Genomic DNA, 20,444 nt, shown 5'->3' on the forward strand with positions numbered 1-20,444 from the left:
GACAATAATCTTTTCAGCCTGGCATAATTTTTATTTTCCTTATTGATTCCAGGCAGATGACTGTGTTCTCCGGTAACCAACTGGTGGAATGTCAGGAATGCCACAATCTCTACCATCAGGATTGCCACAAACCTCAAGTCACAGATAAGGATGTGAATGATCCTCGCCTGGTCTGGTACTGTGCTCGCTGCACTAGGCAAATGAAGAGAATGGTATGGACCGCTTCATGTAGAAGTATGATACTTGGGCATCTCTAGTTATAGAGTTTTTCACTTATCCCCTTATGGTAAAATAATGATCACACCTGTCCTGCCACTGATTGATGTTTATGAACATCTCTGTGGAGATGGAGGATTTTCGCTTCTGTGTAAACCCCCTGCTCTCTTTATATCCCAACAGCAGCTGTCAGTTACAGATGTTGGGTGAAGTGATGGGCCCAGGAGCCCAATGAAACATAATGCTATTTGTACAGTGCCGTGCTAATTCATTGTAATCCCAGGGATGTAACCATGTGACGCTACTAGTGATTTCCCCCTGGTGGGTGGGATTAGGTAACTATTAGGGATAGATAAATCTGCAGGCCCATGCAAGGCATTACTATTACAGCCATACTGACATGGATCGAATAGTAACAGTTCTTCTAGTAATACAAATAGGGGAAACTTACTGAAATGTTTGACTCATGGAGTCTCAGTTTGAAAGGTAAAGGGCCCCATACATTACATCTATTTCCTGATCCAACCAGAACCGCCGGTCGGAAACGCCGATTGGCTGGTTCGATGATCGCAGATCCATCGGGGAAATTCTTCATGTAAAAAATCCCAGATTTGCCAATCCTGATCATGTTTTGGTCAGGATCGGGAAATCCAAAATGTTGAATTTCACCGATGCCCCGACCCCAGCGTCCGGCGATCAGGGAAATGCAACAAGCCATCGCTGATGTATGGGGCACATTACATATCCCAGCTTCTATCCATGTAATACCCTAAGATCTTTATATTTAAAGTACACTTTACTTGGAAGAACTAAATGTAGGGTTATGTTAGAGATACCTTAATTTTTTAAAAGTAACCCTGGCAAAAGTGATGGTAAGCTACCTTGGGCCTTGAATTTACTGTTTATGAAAGTTGGCGTGCCACCTAAATAACAGCTGTTTTCTGCTAGAAGATAAATGCTATTGTTTCAAAAATGATTATATCTTAGAAAAATGATTTAATTCAATAGCAGGTGATGATGCCCAGGTTATCATGGAAAGAAATGAAGCATGCTCAAGAGTTTATTTGCATGTATTCCAATTGCATCTAGGCAGCTTAAATCTCCTCCACATTGGCTGGGACAAGCAGGGGTTTGACTTTTGTCATCTATCATATACACAGCTGGAATGTCTTCCAAACATTTTTTTCTATTTTTTTTGTTTCCTTTCTACAGCAGTCTGCATGCCATGTAATGCAATGAAATAGTTTTTGTTACAATTAATAATAGTTTTAATGAAATATATATTTTTTTCCTTATACATATCTGTAGGCACAAAAAAATCAAAAGCCCTCGCAGAAACCAGCCCCCTCGGCCGCATCGATAGTAATGCCAGTCGTAAAGGATCCGTCCATCATCAAACCAGAGCAGAAACCCAAAGCAGATTCTGCAAACACATTCTTAGCTTTCAAGAGGACAGAAGTGAAGGTAATGCTTATTGTACTGTAAACGTTGTAGTCCCTGATCTGATCCAGAAAAGTACCTGGGTTTTCATTGATATTTATGAATAAGGCAGGAGTCCCAAAAGCACTGAATTATATGAATTCAAATCTGTGTGTTCTTTTAGACACCGATTTGACACTATTGATTTTCATTGACCATCTTGGATTGTTGTTATATCTGAGGTCATTTTTTGTTTCTACCAATAGTTTTATTACCATTTCTACAAAGATTCAAAGAAAGAAATAGAGCTATGTTTACAATAACAGGGAATGTATCCTGTAATAAGAAGTTGAGAAAATCACACAGTAAAACCTAGAAAAATAGAGAAGACACATATTTATCCAAGGAACACAATTTCTATTAATTTCTGACCAAGTTACGGGCAAGCTTATCAAATATACACCTACTTGAGTGAATCTTTTCTTTGTCATTTTAGATGCTTTCTGGAGTAACGTGCCAGCGTTCAGTAGAAATCAGAACTGTTTGGTCAGCTATAGTAAAAGATGTTTTTAGCAAAACAGAAGCACAGAGCAGTAGTGCCTGTTTGAGAGAAAATAATGCAGAACTCCAGTTTTAGATATGTTCTCACTAAATAGCAAGATGATGTTGTATGCAACATTCTGTGTCAGGTATCGAACAGGTTTCCATTATGTGCCTGGAGGTGTGGACTGTGCACAAGCATAAAGCTCTCCTTTCATATTTCCCTGCCATTAATAATCGTGTTCCAAACAGACAGAAGTTGTGACAGCAGCAGCGTGCCATCTGGCCGGCAGTATTTTGTTTAGACAAGATAACAATGGAGAGAGTTAGATAATGTGTGCTCAGTAAACCATTTTTATATTTTCTTTGTAAATATTATTTGGCTTCTCTGAGAGAGTGCTATCTTATCTAAATCATTATTGGCTGTGTTTTCTGAATGATATATAAAATTGTGTATATTTGTATGTAGCAAACAGGTGGCAGTTGGGGACTGGTCAATAGAATATAATGACATGACCAGTGAGAGATGAGGAAACCTCAGTGGTCCTGTCATTATATTCCTTTGAACAGTCCCTGAGTGCCGCCTCCTATATAGACTTTGTGAAGTTTGGCACTCTGGATAGCAGGCTCATGTGCCGGGGTGCCCTACTAATTATTAAGCAGCATGTAGGTTTCCTATAGAAAGGAATAGTTGGCACTCCACAGTCTTTGAATCAGCATAAATCTGTATTAATATATTGGTAACCTTTTAATAAAGATTTCTACTTATTCAAAGTACGTGGATTGCTAACTTTTCCTGTCAGTAGAATACCTACATGCTATCCTATAATATATGCATACTTTAATAATAAAAAATCAGGCTGATCTGATATATTTCCTATCCAACCTTGAATAGACCACCTTCATCTAAAAAAATGAATGCGCATATCTGTAACGCATTCCCAAATGTTTACTGCACCCCCTGCTGGTTGTCTACATGAACAGGCGCCCGATGGAGCAATTACATTTTTTCTCTGTTCGGGCGCCCATTGGTACTACTTAATGCGGCTGCAACCAAAATCTCGAACCCACCCCCTTTGCAGCTTAAGGCATCCTTGAATTCAATTGCTCGCCTTTTTACTTCAGGGTCCATAGGGTATCCACAGGATACCTTGGGGTATAGGTGTGACATCAGTCATCGGGCACCATAGAGTTAAGCTTTCAGCCTCCCAGGATGCACTAGGGTCCCCCTCCTATACCCCGCCCCCGAGAAAAGGCACCTCAGTTTAGTTTGGTGCCCGGCCGGAGTCGGGTGCACCTGTTGGAGTGGGGGCTAAGAAGAGCCCCTGAAGTTTTCTGCATGCAGCTGTGGCTGCACATCTGGATGTACAGCATGGACAGTCAGTCCTGACGTCCATGCTGTCTTCCCTACACCCCCGCCGGCACCAGAACGCCAGTACCGATCCGGGGATGCTGGTGAGCATCTGGGGTCACCGCTAGCGGTGACCCCAGATGTTCCGGACCATGGCCGGAATCAAGGGGGACAGCAAGGTAAGCAGCGGGGTCCCGCGGTGGGTCCCCGCTGTTACATGGTCCAGAGTCCCCAGGCAGGGGGCTCCCTGGGGACTGGCTGCAGCGTGGAGCCAGGTATATAACCTGCGCTTCCACTACCCCCCTGGGACAGCGGACCGCAGCAGAGCGGTAGCGCTGCGGCGTCCCGGGGGTTAAATGCATGCCAGGGGAGCGCGCCTTCCCTGTCTCACAGCCGGCGCCTCCCCCGCTGCACACAGCCCTCTCTGCAACACGCCGACTGGCCCTGTGGCAGCGCTCCTCCCCCAGGCCAGCCTCCTCTCTGCTCCTCGGCGGCCATCTTCCAGAACGCATGGTGAACGCTGCTGGAAGTCTGGACGGAGGCATCGTGGTCTGGGTCCCCCCGCATACCTCTCCTCCGCTGTGGTCAGGTCTGTGTATGCAGCGCTGTGTCCTACCAGACTCTGTGTCTGTGTAGTTGATTTATCAGTGCTGGTTAGTGCAGGAATTGAGTTTCTTTGCATTGTATATGACTGTGCTAGCGCTGCTGCCTGTACTTTCCATTTCTGACTGTCAGCTTTATTACTGTCCCTGTTCTTTCTGCTAAAGCCCTTGAGGTGCGGTGCTGCAGGGTGGTCTCTCGCCTTTTTAAAAAACAGTTGGTGAGAGGGGTCACATACTTTGTACCATCATGTCTGAAAGTGACTTTCCTCTCCGGCTACAGTGTACTACGTGTAAAGTACCTTTAGCGGAGGGGGAGGGTAGCGCGGAGGGCCTCTGCCGGCAGTGTTTGTCAATGGCGCGGCCTATTACGGTTACAGCACCGGTACAGGAGCCGCCCTGGGCTTGTTTCGCTCAGGCGCTTACAACCTTAGTGGGCCAGTTCGCTCCGCAGCCCACGTTTCTGCAGATGGGTTTGTCCCAGCAATCAGTGGTGTCGTCACCCATGCAGGGTTTCCCAAGACAATTGGTGGTACCCCGCAGTCTCCCTATTTCCCCTCTCCCGGTTTCTCAGGAGCCGGCGTGGGTTAACTCCCTGACGAGTTCTGTACAGCACTTGTCGGATGTGTTGCAGGGGGAGGCTGTGATGCGGCCACATAAACGGCCGGTGGCGTCTCTGTCGGCTCCTTATGAGGATGACGAAGGGACGTCTGATGATGGGGAGATTCTAGATCCTTACGATCAGGAACCTCTCCATACTAAGTACGCAGACGCTAGGTCCAAGGTGTATATTCCTGGACTTATTCGGGCAGTCCGCACACCCTTGGTGATTGAGGACGAAGTTCCCCCAGCGGCTAAATCCAAGTATGCCTTTTTTAAGGATGTGAAGGTGACGCCACAGTCTTTCCTCTTTCGGGTCAGTTGGTGGACCATTTAGAGGAGGCGTGGAAACAGCCTGGCAAGCGATACCAGCCGCAGAGGCGCCTGGCGGTGGCTTATCCGTTCGCGGATAATTATTTTGCTAAGTGGGAATCCCCTCCACAGGTGGATTCTCATGTGACACGTCTTGTCCGTAGTGCCACATTACCAATGCCATCCATGTCCTCCCTTAAGGATGCTACAGACCGCAAGGTGGAGCTCTGCCTGAAATCCGCTTATTCCCTTGCGGGGGGGGGCAGCGCGGCCGGCTATGGCCATTTGCTGGGTTGCCAGAGCTATGGAGCGCTGGGCGGATTCGTTGGAGGCGTCCTTCGATTCCGACTGTCCGGCTGAACAGGCGGAGTTGATTGGTAATCTCCGTGATTCGGCCACTTATATCAACGAGGCGGCCTTAGACATTAGTACCCTGGTGTCTCGAATTTCTTCAGCAGCGGTGGCTGCTCGTCGCACCTTGTGGTTGCGATCCTGGAAGGCGGACGCTGATTCCAAAAAGGGTTTGGAGGCGTTGCCCTTTAACGGAGAAGTTCTCTTCGGTCCAGATCTGGACAAGATTGTGGCCACGCTGGCGGCAGCCAAATCGGCATGTCTCCCGTCGGCCGCTGTTCCTTCTGGTTCAGGACCATCGTCCTTTCGGTCTTATAGGGCCCAGGGCAGGCCCAAACCACAGTCTTTTCCCCGACAGGCTGGTCCCAAGAAATCGGCCAAGCCCCGGAAGCAGGCATGGAGTACCAGACGTCCGACCCCTAAGCCAGATGACAAGCCTGCGGCCTGACGGTCCGGGCCTCCCTTTGGGGGATCCCAAAGTGGGAGGCCGCCTGCTGCAGTTCGCCCAGTGTTGGTCGGTCACCACGACAGACACTTGGGTTCTCGAGGTGGTCTCCCACGGGTACGCCCTCTCTTTCCGGCACAGACCCCCCGGCTCGATTTTTCACCACGGGTCTACCATCAGACCGGAACAAGGCCACGGAGCTGCGGAAGGTCTGGAGTTATAGTGCCTGTTCCATTCTCCCAGAGGGGCCAAGGTTTCTATTCCAATCTCTTTTTGGTGCAGAAACCCAATGGGTCGTATCGTCCGATTCTCAACCTCAAAGCTCTCAACAAGTCTTTGCGGGTGCCGAAGTTTCGGATGGAGACCCTACGGTCCATCATTCTGGCGCTGGAACCTGGGGACTACATGGTGTCATTGGACATACAGGACGCTTACCTGCATGTCCCTATTCTTTTGCGCCATCAACAGTTCCTCAGGTTTGCAATCCACAGCGACCACTTTCAGTTTCGGGCGTTGCCTTTTGGCCTGGTGACAGCACCGCGTGTGTTCACCAAGGTGATGGCGGTCATGGCGGCTTCTCTGCGGCTGCAGGGAGTCCGCATGTTGCCGTACTTGGACGACCTTTTATTAGTGGCAGGATCTCCGGAGCTCCTTCTGCGCCACTTGGACCTGACCATTGTGCTACTGCAACGGCACGGCTGGTTAATAAACTGGCAGAAGTCCACTCTAATCCCGTCTCGGCGGATTCTGCACCTCGGAGCCTTATTGGACTCGGGACAGCAAAGGATCTTTGTGACGGGGGAAAAGAACTCTGCTTTATAGTCGAGGGTGCGCAGTTGTCTGCACAGCCGCCGGGTGTCTCTACACTCGGCGATGAGGTTACTGGGCTCCATGGTGTCGGTGTTCGACATGGTGGAATATGCCCAGTTTCACTCCAGACCTCTGCAGCACCTGATCCTGTCCAAGTGGAACGGGCTGTCTCAGTCTCTAAAGTCCCAGACGATAGTGCTCACCCCGGAGGTTCGCCTGTCCCTTGCCTGGTGGTTGCAGACGACCCATCTCAGCAAGGGACGTCCGTTCTGGGTACCAAATTGGGTCCTGTTGACAACGGACGCCAGTCTTCGGGGCTGGGGAGCAGTTTCGGGTCCACACTTGTTCCAGGGCAGGTGGACTCCGACAGAAGCGGAGCTTCCAATAAATATCTTGGAACTCCGTGCGGTCTTCAATGCCCTCCAGCAGGCACATCGGGTTCTCCAGGGTCGCCCAGTGCAGGTCCAGTCGGACAACGCTACCACCGTGGCCTACATAAACCGGCAAGGAGGAACCCGAAGTCGGGCGGCTCTCGTAGAGGTGTCTCGGATCCTGGTATAGGCGGAGCGCAATCTTCCGGCCATATCAGCTGTCTTCATCCCGGGAGTGCTAAATTGGGAGGCGGACTTTCTCAGTCGCCAGGACATTCATCCGGGGGAATGGTCCCTGTACCCGGACGTTTTTCAACTGCTGGTGGACAGGTGGGGTCTTCCAGAGATCGACCTCATGGCGTCCCGGCACAACAACAAGTTGCCGGTGTACGGGTCTCGCACAAGAGACGAAGAGGCGTCTCTGGTGGATGCTCTGTCCGTCCGGTTCGCTTACCTGTTTCCTCCGGTTTCCCTTCTTCCACGGGTAATCCGGAAATTCAAACAGGAAGGAGGGACGCTCCTGTTGATAGCTCCCGCGTGGCCCAGACGGCACTGGTTCTCAGACCTTCAGGGTCTGTCCGTGGACAGTCCTCTGCGGTTGCAGCTACGACCGGATCTTCTGTCGCAGGGTCCTTGTCTTCACCCGGACCTGACTCGCTGTCTTTGACGGCGTGGCTGTTGAGACAGCCATGTTGAGGTCCAGGGGGTTTTCCAGCTCTGTAGTGCGTACCATGTTACGAGCTCGGAAACCGTCTTCCGCGAGGATATACCATCGCGTGTGGCATACGTTCTTCCAGTGGTGTCGACCGAGAGGTTATGCACCGCGGGAGTTTCGTCTGTCTCGGATACTCGCCTTCCTACAAGCGGGACTAGATCATGGGCTTCGCCTTGCTTCTTTGAAGGTACAGGTTTCGGCCCTGTCTGTCTGGTTTCACCGTAGGATTGCTACAATCCCGGATGTGCGCACCTTTATGCAAGGTGTTCTCCGCATTCAGCCGCCCTTTGTTCCACCTGTGGCGCCTTGGGATTTGGCTGTGGTCCTGAGGGCTCTCCAGGGACTGCCGTTTGAACCACTGGGCTCAGTGGATCTTAAATGGCTAACAGCTAAGACTGTTTTCCTTCTGGCCATTGCTTCGGCCAGACGTGTTTCTGATTTAGGGGCTCTTTCTTGTAGACCCCCTTTCTTGATTTTTCATGGGAACAGGGCAGTGCTCCGCACTCTGCCTGAATTTCTTCCCAAAGTTGATTCCCAGTTTCATGTTAACGAGGAAATAGTTGTTCTGGCCTTTAACTCACCTGGCCTTTCAGTGAGTGAGGCCACTTTGGATGTTGTGCGGGCCTTAAGGACTTATGTTGACCGCACTTCTTCGTTTAGGAAGTCGGACGCCTTGTTTGTCCTCTATGGCTTCCGTAAAAAGGGTTGGCCTGCTTCAAAGCCAACTTTGGCAGCCTGGATCCGTATGGCTATTTCTGAAGCTTATCTTCATGAAGGTCTGCTGGTTCCTCCTTCTTTGAAGGCTCATTCCACTAGGTCTGTGGGTCCTTCGTGGGCAGCTCGACGTGGTGCCTCTACAGTCCAGATCTGCAAGGCTGCTACGTGGTCCTCTGTCCATACCTTCGTGAGGTATTACAGGTTTGACACCTTCACCTCTCAGGATGCTTCCTTCGGGCGGCGGATTCTCCTTTCAGCACAGGAGCGTCCCCACCCTTAAAGGATACTGCTTTGGGACATCCCCAAGGTATCCTGTGGATACCCTATGGACCCTGAAGTAGAAAATATGAGATATGGTAAGAACTTACCTTTGTTATCTCTATTTCTACGAAGTCCATAGGGTTCCACAGGACTCCCGCCCTGTCGCACCTGTGCTGCAGATGGGCTTTGTTCTGGTCACCGGTTTTTCCGTCTCCCTCTAGTGAGAGTGTGATTCTTGTGTGTATCCAGATCTTCTTTCTCTCTCTTCCTTCTCCTCCTCCGGCCTATGGCTTGGTAACTAACTGAGGTGCCTTGGCTCGGGGGCGGGGTATAGGAGGGGGACCCTAGTGCATCCTGGGAGGCTGAAAGCTTAACTCTATGGTGCCCGATGACTGACGTCACACCTATACCCCAAGGTATCCTGTGGAACCCTATGGACTTCGTAGAAATAGAGATAACAAAGGTAAGTTCTTACCATATCTCATATTATTTATATACACTACCAGTGGGGGGGGTGCATCTAAATAATTGAATCACCCTCAAAGAGTGGGAGCTCTGAGTTAATGTGGCCATTCTCTAATAGGTGATGTCTGGAATGCTGCATAGAACCATCTAACGAGTTTTGTTTAATGAACTTCCTCAGATCCCTGAGGAAGTTCCATTCCTTACTGTCGAAATGGTTGAGGTGAATCATTAATTTTCAATGATTATTCCAAAAACATTAACTGACTGGAGATGGGAACTAGCACAGTGCCTTATTCACCAACTGCCAAGAGGCTGGATCTATTGCTGTAATTATGTCAACTGCCTGGAACTACAGTAGCACAATGACTATGGGGTTTATTCATGAAAGCTTGGAGAGAGAGCAGAAATCATGCTATCGCACCCATCGGCAGGAAGAATTAGCAGCCATCGGACGCACAAAACTTCTGCAGGCGGTGAAAACAATTAAATTCCCCCCAATTGAATCGTCCTATCAGCTAGGCTGCACCACTGTTACAAGATTTGACTTCCGGTGCTATTATGCTATGTTCCTCATGTAATGCAAGTCAAAGATGGTAATTGATATTTTTGGTGGTTTAAGGCCTGGATTTAGTAGTCCCTTCTTCCAGTTCATCTAACCGCTATAGTTAGTTGTTTGATAAATTTGTTAACTTGTTGCTAAGCTGATAGCCGATGCTCTAAATAGCTGGGCATAGGTCTGATGCTAGTCTTGCGTATTCATTTGCCATGCTGTTCTGGAAAATATTTTATATGCAGGAATTTACGTGAGTGTATTTTTAGGAGAAGGATAGAACATCTCTTTGATCACATGCATTTGCTATTGAGGCTTAATCACAGCCCATACAGACTAGATTTGTTTTTATATCCTATCATGCCATCATTTATCTATATTGTAGTAGATTTTGCATAGTATTGTCTTATGTTTCTATTTTGATTTGTGTTTTATGTATGTAGGTATCAGCTGCAGCCTCTGGTAATTCCTCCAATTCTGGAGCATCATCCTCAGCTGTAAGTGGGCTTACAGGATGGGCAGCATTTGGAGCAAAGACTGCTACTGCTGCACCTGTAGCCTCTAAGATGGGTAGTGCAGCGCAAACTGGCAAGCCTCCAACACTATCTGCTGCAAGTCAGAAACCTATGGGCTCAAGTAACCTGGCACCCATTAAAAGTGGATCTACATCTAAGCTAGGATCTGGATTTAGCAGCTCAAGCTCCATTTCGCTAAAGCCCTTGCCGCCGCTCATATTAGGAAAGACAAGTCTCAGCCGTTCTATGAGCAGTGATAATGTAAGCAAAACGAGCCTGCCTAGCCCAAGCATGGGTTCATCTGGGAGCAGTATCAGCAGCCAGTTGACCAGTGGCAATGGAGGAGGCAGTTCTGCAGGAAGCAGTGGCAGCTCTAGTAATAAAATCCCTGTAGAACCCAGCACACAGCAATCTGGAACCAAAGGTCCCACATCTCAAGAATCCCAGTTAAATGCTATGAAACGTCTCCAAATGGTGAAAAAGAAAGCTGCACAAAAGAAGCTGAAGAAGTGACTGTGTGCAAATAGACTTTGAAATCAATGTGTTTGACTTCTTATGGCGGGGTGCGAAAACAATGTTACCGAAATGGTTCAATGAATCATAGAGCGTTATATGGACTGCTCTGAGGTAACATTTTCCTGTACAACTTGATTATAAATTGGTTTAGATGCTTATACACTGGTATTAAGTAAATGCCAGTTCCATCACATTTGTCATGCAGTGTGTAACTAGTGCTTACACTCGCTGTCGGGGTGGGGGTGTAAATGGAAGACACTGTTCTACAGGAAACGCCTACTAGAGTGCATAGAGCAAGCAGGGTCCAGACTATGCTGCCCGCTGCTGCGCCACCTCCACTCCAGATCACAAGGGTAAGTGGGCATATTTATGTTTGAGTCCTTAGCTTCCATGGTCATGCCCTTTTACATGCTATTACTAGCATTAAAAAGTATGATAGATTAACGTTAGTGGTTAACTGGTCTTAGGTTATTATAAATGAACTAACCTTACCTCAGTTGTCATTGTATTCTTTTCAAATGTTTGTTCTACAAATTAAATATTTCAGTGTTCTCTGGCAAGTCCCTATTTAATGCAGAACACTGTATTTTCTAATGTCACTACTTATATTTTCTATAGCCATCACCTGATGCTAAAAGGACAGTGGAGAGTAAATGTTTTATTTGTACTGGTTTGTAGGATTAGATCTGGATAAACAGAAGAAGAAAAACACCCTTTGTGTGACCTGTGTTTATTCATATTATATTTGCAAACATTTGAAAAGTTCTGGTATAGTAAAAGAACAATAATCTCAAACCATTATCACATAGTTGCGCTCTATGTAGTGTTGTGCTGGGTAATATAAAGTATAGATGTGCAATGTACACTGATTTTCATTTATGTGCTTAGCAGTAAACACTAAGAGAAATCCTCCATAATGAAAGTCTGGGGTTGTAATATTAGGAACACAGATGTATCCTTTTATTTAAACTACTCCAAGACACTGTATTGCCCTTATTTTATGTAATCTGGTTTTACAATTCAATCCCCCTTTTTCAGGATTTTCACGACATGTGGTGCTCACTTCACATAGTAACCGTATGAAACCATAGTGGGTAAAGGAAAATTAATCTTCTGTTTAAGTTTACACTGTTCTGTACACACAGTGGAAACAGGAGATTGTAGGCTGAGCCAATGATGTGCATACATCTCTGGTTTCCCATACATCTTCAATCTGAATTCTCCTGCATATATACACATTGTGGTTGAAAGGGGGATGCAGTCATTATGTTGACACTTATGATGTCAGTGTTGTTGAAATGTCGACTTTGGAACATGTCGACATCTGCAGAATGTCGATCTATTCACAATGTCCACATCTGAATTGTTGACATGTAAAATACACAGAATGCCGACAAGCCAAAGGTTAGGCTCTAGAGGTGGTGGGATTAGGATGAGGGAGTAGAGGTTGGAGTTAGGCACTAGGGGGAGGGGTTAACACGGAAGGCACTAATAGAACCAGTTCTGGACCACCAGGAACGTTTTGACGACTTGCTAATCATGTTGACATGATAAATGTCAACGAAACATATCGAACCTGACAACAGGTGTCCTTTAAAGTTGCATGGTTTCTGTTTGAAGGTGTAACAGAAACCTGGTATATGATCACATATTGCAACAGTGACACCTGGAAGCTGTAATGAACAGACTGACCAAAGCAAAATTCAGACTAATAATCCAGACAAGATATTATGCGTGCTCATACACACCGACATTCTGCACATGATAAACCGCAGTGCTGTTTCTGCAGCTTGTACACTGCCTAAGGAATTCATCTATAAAACAGTCCTTCGATCCTGCGTAGTCACAAATCATCTGTATGTGAGCCACAGTTAGATGTTAATAGTCAAGACTTTTTTTTTTTTTTACGGGATTCAATAATCCATGTGACCGTTGCAATTACTGGGGGATTGTCCTGCAGAAGTCACTTTTGAAATTCTTTGGGTGAACAAGCCCTAAATATAACAAAATCTATTTTTATTCTGGGGTGGGGGAGGGGGTTGTAAAATTAAATAGCAAATTAATTTACATTTCATTTTATACAACATTTTTGTATTTTCATTAAAAAAAACAAATACATCAGAATTCATATATAAACATTTATTATATATTAACATCTATGCATAAATCATTTTTCATAAATTTCTATCTGTACACTTGTCTGATAAAATAGGGAACATACTGTATAACATTTAGTTATATCTATTGCCGTCATAAGGGTTTACAAATAAATGTTCACCCGTCTAGCAGGATATGATTTTATAGAGGAAGTGTAATTAATATAATGACACTTAACACAGGATCAAATGTTGGCTGCACATCTGCATATTGTACATACAGTATATATGAAAACATTCACAATGTGCTTCATGCTGGCAGTTATACTGTTAACAAACCTTATATTCAGACATAAGCTAACCACATAGCAAATTAATGACTAACCTCTGCTGCCCACGTGAGCCTGTAATGTGTTAGTGAGCCTTTATAAAGACAATGGGCTGGGAAGTATTTTAACAAAGCAGCTTTGACTTCATGATATTGCCTGAAAAGCTATTTTCTAACCATACGGGCAGAATGCAGCGTCACACGTCAGCATTACAAGAAATTGTGGTGCTCAATAGGTTGATTGGCCTTTGCCTCTGCAGAAACCATGACAACAGTAATAAAGGGATGACCGGTGATGTCTCAGACTGTGCTATTAATCATGGTCTATACATCATGTCAGAACAAGAAGTAGCCACGGAATACCACCTTGGACACCTTTTTTCTTCAAAGACAAAATAAAAGAGCCATGAACATAAAGCCTTTATGGACATAACCAGCATATAGACTGTAAACACAATCGGTAGTCCCTCTTACAGCATGTGCCTGTATGCTGAGCCTGCCATCGATTGGTGTATCAATATTTCAAACCTGATCTAGAACACCAAGGGGTCAATCCTATTGGGTGCGAATTGCAAGATGCGAGTTGCGATTTTCACTTCGAATTTGCAGAGCGAATTCGTTTTGCAATCCAGTTAGCAACTCGCACTGAATCAGTCTGACTGAATTCGCAAGTTTAGACTCTCACCTCCCTGAGGGTGAGAAAATAAAGATTTTCCTTTCCATCTAAATTAAAATGTGGGGACACTGTGCAGAACCCCTTGGACACCCCCTAATGACCAATTGGAAGCTTCTAATTAGCTTATTTAGTCCGATAATTACATGTCATTTTTTTGAGGTAAAAAAAGAAAATGTCCTCAAATTACCCCAAAATCAACTTTTTCGTTAGTTTAGGCATCCCAAATTTAATTACAATAGTTTTTTAGTTGAAAAATAATTGTTTTCATATTTTTTTATTTTTTTCATTTTTCAAGGTGCCCTCAACTCCAAAATCACTTTTTCCTAGTTTTTTTTTTGCATTTTCTAATTAGTTAAAGATTAAACGAAAAAAAGTTTTTTTTTTTTTTTTAATCATTTTCTTGCATTTAAAAAAAAAAAAGCACAAATCAGCCATTTGACACCATTAGAAAACCTACAGTACCTTCCTAATGCCCACAAACAGCCGTCTATATGGTCCTGCTAACTAAATTATCCATTTTGGTGGGTCCAGGATGGTCTCCCCACATTTTCGTGCAATTCTCGCAAATCTCATTTGGCAGGCAATTCGCACCCCTCCGCTGCGTGTAGTGCGAATAGGCATTTATAATTGGATTGGAGAATTGTCGGGAGCGCACTTCGTGGAGAAGTGTGCGAGTATAAAGAAACAAACTCGCTACTTGCAATTCGCACCTAATTGGATCGAGCCCCAAGAACATAAATACAGTACACGTTTACAACATAATTGTCGTGAAAACTTACTTTACTAAGCTTTTACAGACATATAACAATGTATTTGCAACCATATAGTATTAAACTAGCTCTTTCTTGCCATGTAGTGAGTGTATAATATAGATACATAAAATCAATCTCCCACCTCCCTTATAAGTCTGAAGGGAATCATTTTATTTGTCGATTAAGTAGTTCACTCGCTTTCTCTGTTTTTTGCATACAAAATATAAATATCATATATCTGAATTGTTTTTATATTGCCATTATTGGATAACGTGCAATGTAACATTGTGACAGGGTTTCCATTGTGATTTTCACCACTAGGGGATCTGCTAAAGGAACACTTTCTATAATAAAAGCCAGTAGCAGTTTCTGTTTACTTGAATAACAGAAACCTAGGGTTAAACTGGTATAATTAAAATAGTGTCTCTAACAGTGTTATTTTATTGGCGTCAAAATAATAATGAAAGTTCTTCATGCATTTCAGTTACACATATTTCCTCTGATCGCAGGGGCCAGCTCTGTTGGTGATTAAGCATCGTGAATACTCTAACAGCCACTGCTCCTGTCTATACATGCCATTTTTAAGTCATTCAGTGGACTTAGTATGCATGTACAATTGTGTGACTGCTCTATTAATGTTTTATTCTTGGACATATGACCTAATGGATGATACTAGTGGCAGGATGTGTTTGCATGTTGGCTCACTGTGAATATAAGCACAGAGGTTCCCAAACGCAGTCCTCAAGGCAACCGAACAGCTCATGTTTTAGAGAGATCCATGGTTGATCACAGGTGGTTAAATCTGACTAAGGTACTAATTAAGTCACCTGAAGTCAAGTATCAATATCCTTAAAACCTGGACTGTTAGGGTGCCTTGAGGGCCGAGTTTGGGAACCTCTGCCTTAGCAATTACATTTCTATTATTGACAAAATACTGTGCCAGTAGTGTTCATCTGTGAGAAAAGTCCCTCAGAATTTATTATTGGTAATTATTTCCCAGAGACTTTAAATGCTAAACTTATACAAGTAATGACACTATGCTTCTAAAGGATACAGTCATAATACCGACATTTGGGATGCCGGCGCCGGAATCCAGACACCTGTCAGAATCCCAGCGTCGGCATCCCAATGGTAAGTACTGTGGGTAGGGGGAGGGTTATGGCTAGGCACTAGGAGGGGGGGATTAGGTTTAGGCAGCGGGTAGGGAGTGGGGGAGGGTAAGGATATTGACAGACAGGTCTCGGTATCCTAACCCTGTCAGGATGCCAGCATCGGTATTCTGACCACCGGCATCCCATACTCAACCCCTTCTAAATGTATCTGTATAATACAATGTGCAACGAGAGCCATTTCGCTAAGAAAAAATGGGCTTCACATGATGTATCCCCTTGGTCAGAGGTTCCCAAACTACCTCATTACAGTCCATGTTTTGAAAAACGGAATGATATTTTCAGATAATCTGAAGAAAGCTGTACATTCACTAGTGGTAAAACCAATAAATTGCTTGGTTGTATAGGAAGAGGTAGGCTATATATTAACCAGTTTATAGATCACTGGTAAGACCTTGCCATGAGTGCTTTATATAGGTTTGATTAGAAATGTTGACACCAGAACATGTTGACAGCTATGAACATGACGCCAGACTTGCCAAAGCCCTAACCCTAATGACATTTCAACTGTGTTGACATTTTGCCTGTCAGTATAATGATGTCAACCTAATGACTAGCACTGGTTTATACATTCATGGAGGCTACAAAAATATATTGATAAAATAGATGAAAAAAAAATCAGTAAAATGGCGATTGTGCTGCATAACAAAACTTATCAGGAATAAACTAAGAGCTGAACAGGAAAAGCTTACAGAAGAGAAGGGACAGATGAGATGTAGTTGAATATTTCGGAATAAATGTAAATATAGTGTTTGGGGTTTTTTGTCAACTGCATTATTTGTGTATAGCAGTGGTTCTCAAACTCGGTCCTCAGGACCCCACACAGTTCACGTTTTCCAGGTCGCTCAGCAAGTGCACAGGTGTATTCATTACTCACTGACACATTTTAAAAGATCCACAGGTGGAGCTAATTATTTCACTTGCGATTCTGTGAGGAGACCTGGAAAACATGCACTGTTTGGTGTCCTGAGGACCGAGTTTGAGAACCTATATATGTTAGATGGTATTTGTGGTCCAGCACTCACACCTTATATCTTGTAGTTTGCTGGGGTGCTTCTTTAGAGTTTCCACTGAACTGTGGGTAACCCAACGATAAAGAATATCACATCTACTATACGTAGAGATAAAGGCACTCGCCGACTTTTGAAGACAAAAAACATACTTTTAAGCTTTATTAACATGCACATAATCCATAGTTGCCAACGTTTCGGTTTCACGCCAGAACCTCTGTCAAGGCGTCATAAGAATACAGAAGACTGAGGTGCTGAAAAGTGTGTGTGTGCATGATTTCAAAAGCATGGCGAGTGCTTTTATCTCTACGTAACTATACTTTTTGGCGACCTGTACCAGAAAGAGCATTGGCGCCACCCTATTTTTTAAATAGGGACATAACGCACCCGGAAAAGGGTCATGGCCTTATGCGGAAGGGCCAGGGAAGAGATAGGGTAGGCCAGGAGATGCTGGGGATAAAAGAAGTGGAAACTACAAGTGACAGTTAAAATAAACAAAAAATTGGCAGGCCCGAACAGCGCCCCCTTGTCCTGTGGTGCCCTGTGCCATGGCACCGGTTGCACTACCCTAGTTACAGCCTTGATGGTAGATGTGATATCCTTTTATAGTGTGTGTGTGATAGATAGATAGATAGATAGATAGATAGATAGAAAGATAGATTATATATGTATGTATGTTTGAATTTGGTCACATTCAGTGATTGCATTTCATATACAGTACTTCTCATTGCTTTGTCAGCATACTTTACAGTAATCATGGAGATCACTTACAGATCAAGTTTAAGTGCTTTAAACATAACTGTATATATGTTCCACAGAGCTTACAATAAGAGTAGCCTGCGGCCAATAGACCTGTATGCAATTGACTTCTGTCATTTTTGTCTAACTTTTAAATAATCAAACTTAGAAAATAGATCCTTCACATTGTATAGCACAGGAGCATTCAGAAAAGGAAATCTAAATTCCAAATTCCTCCCATGCTTCTTCACTGTCCTTTTAAACGGAAAAGAACACGCTGCTAAGCGTATGTCATCTTTCCTAAATAATTAGCCGGAACGTATCCTCTCTGGCCATGAGCCTCTCCAAGCCACCACTCCTTATTGCCACTCAGGTCACAGAACTTAATTATTCTGACCCTCTGATTCTCCTCCAGAGTGAGCTCCTGCTGACTCCGAGCTTCAAAGGCATAAACAGCATAGAAAATCTGAAATATACAAAAAGCCAATTATAAGACATAAACACGTAAAATCTATCAGATAATAGACTCCTTACTGTAAATTGTATGGATATTAGAAGTAACTGAGGAGTTCTGTGATCATACAAAAGTGCAAGGCTTTAAGATTTGTGATGTAATAAAGAATAAAGACATTCAAGGTGACTTCTAACATCCAAACTAATGTATACTAGGGTACTAGGGGGTGAATTTTCCTAATTAAAACAGAAGTGATGGCATCAGGACTGACCAATTATAAAGCAGTTACATCAGAATTCACTATTTACACACATACTGTATATGGCCTGAGTCCAAAAACAGACGCTTCTAGCAATTGAAGAGGCGAGTGGATGAAGGTGTTATGTAACAATTTTTTTTTTTTTAATGGTGAAGGTGTTATGAGCTAGGGATCATAGTAACAATGTTATTTTAATTGTTGGTAGTCGATTTACTGATATATTTTGTGGATAAAAGTACTATGTCTAATTCATATAAAATGTTTATTTAATTGTAAATATCTCAGTTCCTTCTAAATGTAACAAAGCACCTTCATCCGTTCGCCTCTTAAATTATTAGTAGACTATGAATGCACCACAAGAAGCAATAGCAGACTGCACATGTGCTGTACCATGCATACACACTTTCACGGAGGATACGAGAATGGACTGCGCTCCAAGCTGAATCAGGCCCTGTGAACGCATCACAAGAAGCAATAGCAAGCTGCACGATGCATATACGCACTTTCACAGAGTATACGAGAATGGACGGTGCGCTCCAAGCAAGGCCGGAACGATCTGTCTGTGAAATGGGCATTTCTGGGCGACAACTGGACAGTTACTGTGTGGTTGTGTCGTGGGCGTGTAGCAGGACTTTTGTGCTTGTGTGAGACATGTATACGAAGAAGGGATGCCTCTTTAGACAAATTGTTTGCACCCAGCATGGGGTGAGTGTTGATACTAATGATGACAATTACGGCTGCAGCTGGGAAAACAGTGGGTGGACCAATGCGTACGCACAAATCATCTCGGACACTCACATGACAAAGTAGTAAATAGTGCAGCCGTGAGCATCCGTATGTGGCAGAAATTTGCAACTGACTAAGAATCAGGCCCGTTATTTACAGGCATTTATACATAGTACCTACTAAGAAAATGTTTCCCCATATGTTGGGTCTGATTCAGAGACTTTGGATGCAGCTGCTGTGTGCATATATGCTAATGCTGCAGGAGGCTTCTGAAGGAAAAAGTCGCCTCCAGCCAGCATCTCAGATCCAATGCCTGTGTTAGAAAACGCAGGATCGGATCAACATCCCGACCATTGTCCTCAATGTTCACAGTCATCTGCCCTCTGAGTAAGTCTTACTGCTCAGCTGGGACTAGGAAATCTGCGTTGAAAGATGCACACCCTGGCCTCCATACGCCCATTTTTTAAAACGGTCAGCATTGCTGCCTCTGCCTCATCCCCAAACATACGCAGACTGTGGCTTAAGAGGCAAGGCGAGTGATCTGGCAGAACCTGTTCCACCCATGTGCATTAGAGATCATGTGCATGTGCAGTCTTGTATGTAAACCATTGCAGTAGTGCACGCAGGGGGGTTTCTGAGTACCCAGAAACCCCACTTGACAGATGAGAGAGCAAGTACCATATTAAGCCCCGCCCCCCTCATGACTAAATGCCGTGATTCTATGGTCAGTCGGGAGGAGGTGGAGCCAATATGACGCAATTCCTTTTAGAAACGCGTTATTTGACTCTCTTCCCTCTTGATTAACCCACAAATCGCAGCATTTTGCCGCCAGGGGGAGGGGCATAAAGACAGTGCCACATCCCGTCCCCATCTACAACCCACAGCTGCTGCCAGAGTAATCGTTATGAAACACCGACGGCTGTCGGTAAGGACATTGAGCACACCACTGCTCGGTACCAACTACACGATATCAGTCATGGAGCCCACATCTTTCATTTGAAGTATGGTGCCCTGATTTATTTTTATACATTGATTTTTGGTTATATTTATTCCCCCCCCTGGATAATAGACAGTCATGTGATTAGCATAGGTATGAGGCTGGGCCCCAAGTATTGGGTAATTGTGATGGCCTTGTAATGACCTTAGACAATAAACCTACAGTATGACATCATGCATAGGACTGTTATGTTCCTATTTACCCTTTACCTCAGCTCACACAGCACCCTGCAGAGTGACACTGACAGGACCTAACTTTTGCCCTATTACCTTACAATATATACAGTATAACAAACAAAAATGGCAGCTGCTCAATCAATCTAGCAGTACTAATCAGGTGCATGAAAGGGAGGGGTCATACTAAGTAGAAAAAGGAGGGGGATTTAACCCCCTATTGTACCTCAGCACACTGAATAATACCTGCAACAATATATGAAGACTATATGGTCATAGAAATTCAGAGATATTAGTTGCATGCATTTGCAAA

The 20,444-nt window shown here is 44.5% G+C and overlaps 2 protein-coding genes across 4 annotated transcripts in view; one reads left to right on the top strand and one right to left on the bottom strand.

Annotated features, from left to right (window-relative positions):
- The window catches only part of INTS12 (integrator complex subunit 12), a 37,782-nt gene extending 23,476 nt beyond the window's left edge, over window positions 1-14,306 (top strand). For all 3 annotated transcript variants that reach the window (XM_088479482.1, XM_088479484.1, XM_088479483.1), the window contains exons 5-7: window positions 53-212; window positions 1,525-1,680; window positions 10,166-14,306. In XM_088479482.1, coding sequence (XP_088335608.1) covers window positions 53-212; window positions 1,525-1,680; window positions 10,166-10,750 — 901 coding nt within the window. In that variant the 3' untranslated portion in view covers window positions 10,751-14,306. The remainder of the gene's footprint in view (window positions 1-52; window positions 213-1,524; window positions 1,681-10,165) is intronic.
- ARHGEF38 (Rho guanine nucleotide exchange factor 38) overlaps window positions 12,916-20,444 on the bottom strand; it is a 115,637-nt gene continuing 108,108 nt past the window's right edge. The window contains exon 14 of the mRNA XM_088479478.1: window positions 12,916-17,988. Coding sequence (XP_088335604.1) covers window positions 17,803-17,988 — 186 coding nt within the window. The 3' untranslated portion in view covers window positions 12,916-17,802. The remainder of the gene's footprint in view (window positions 17,989-20,444) is intronic.

The sequence above is a fragment of the Taudactylus pleione genome, unplaced genomic scaffold (assembly GCF_031769625.1).
Source record: "Taudactylus pleione unplaced genomic scaffold, aTauple2 ptg000236l, whole genome shotgun sequence".
NCBI lineage: Eukaryota > Metazoa > Chordata > Amphibia > Anura > Myobatrachidae > Taudactylus > Taudactylus pleione.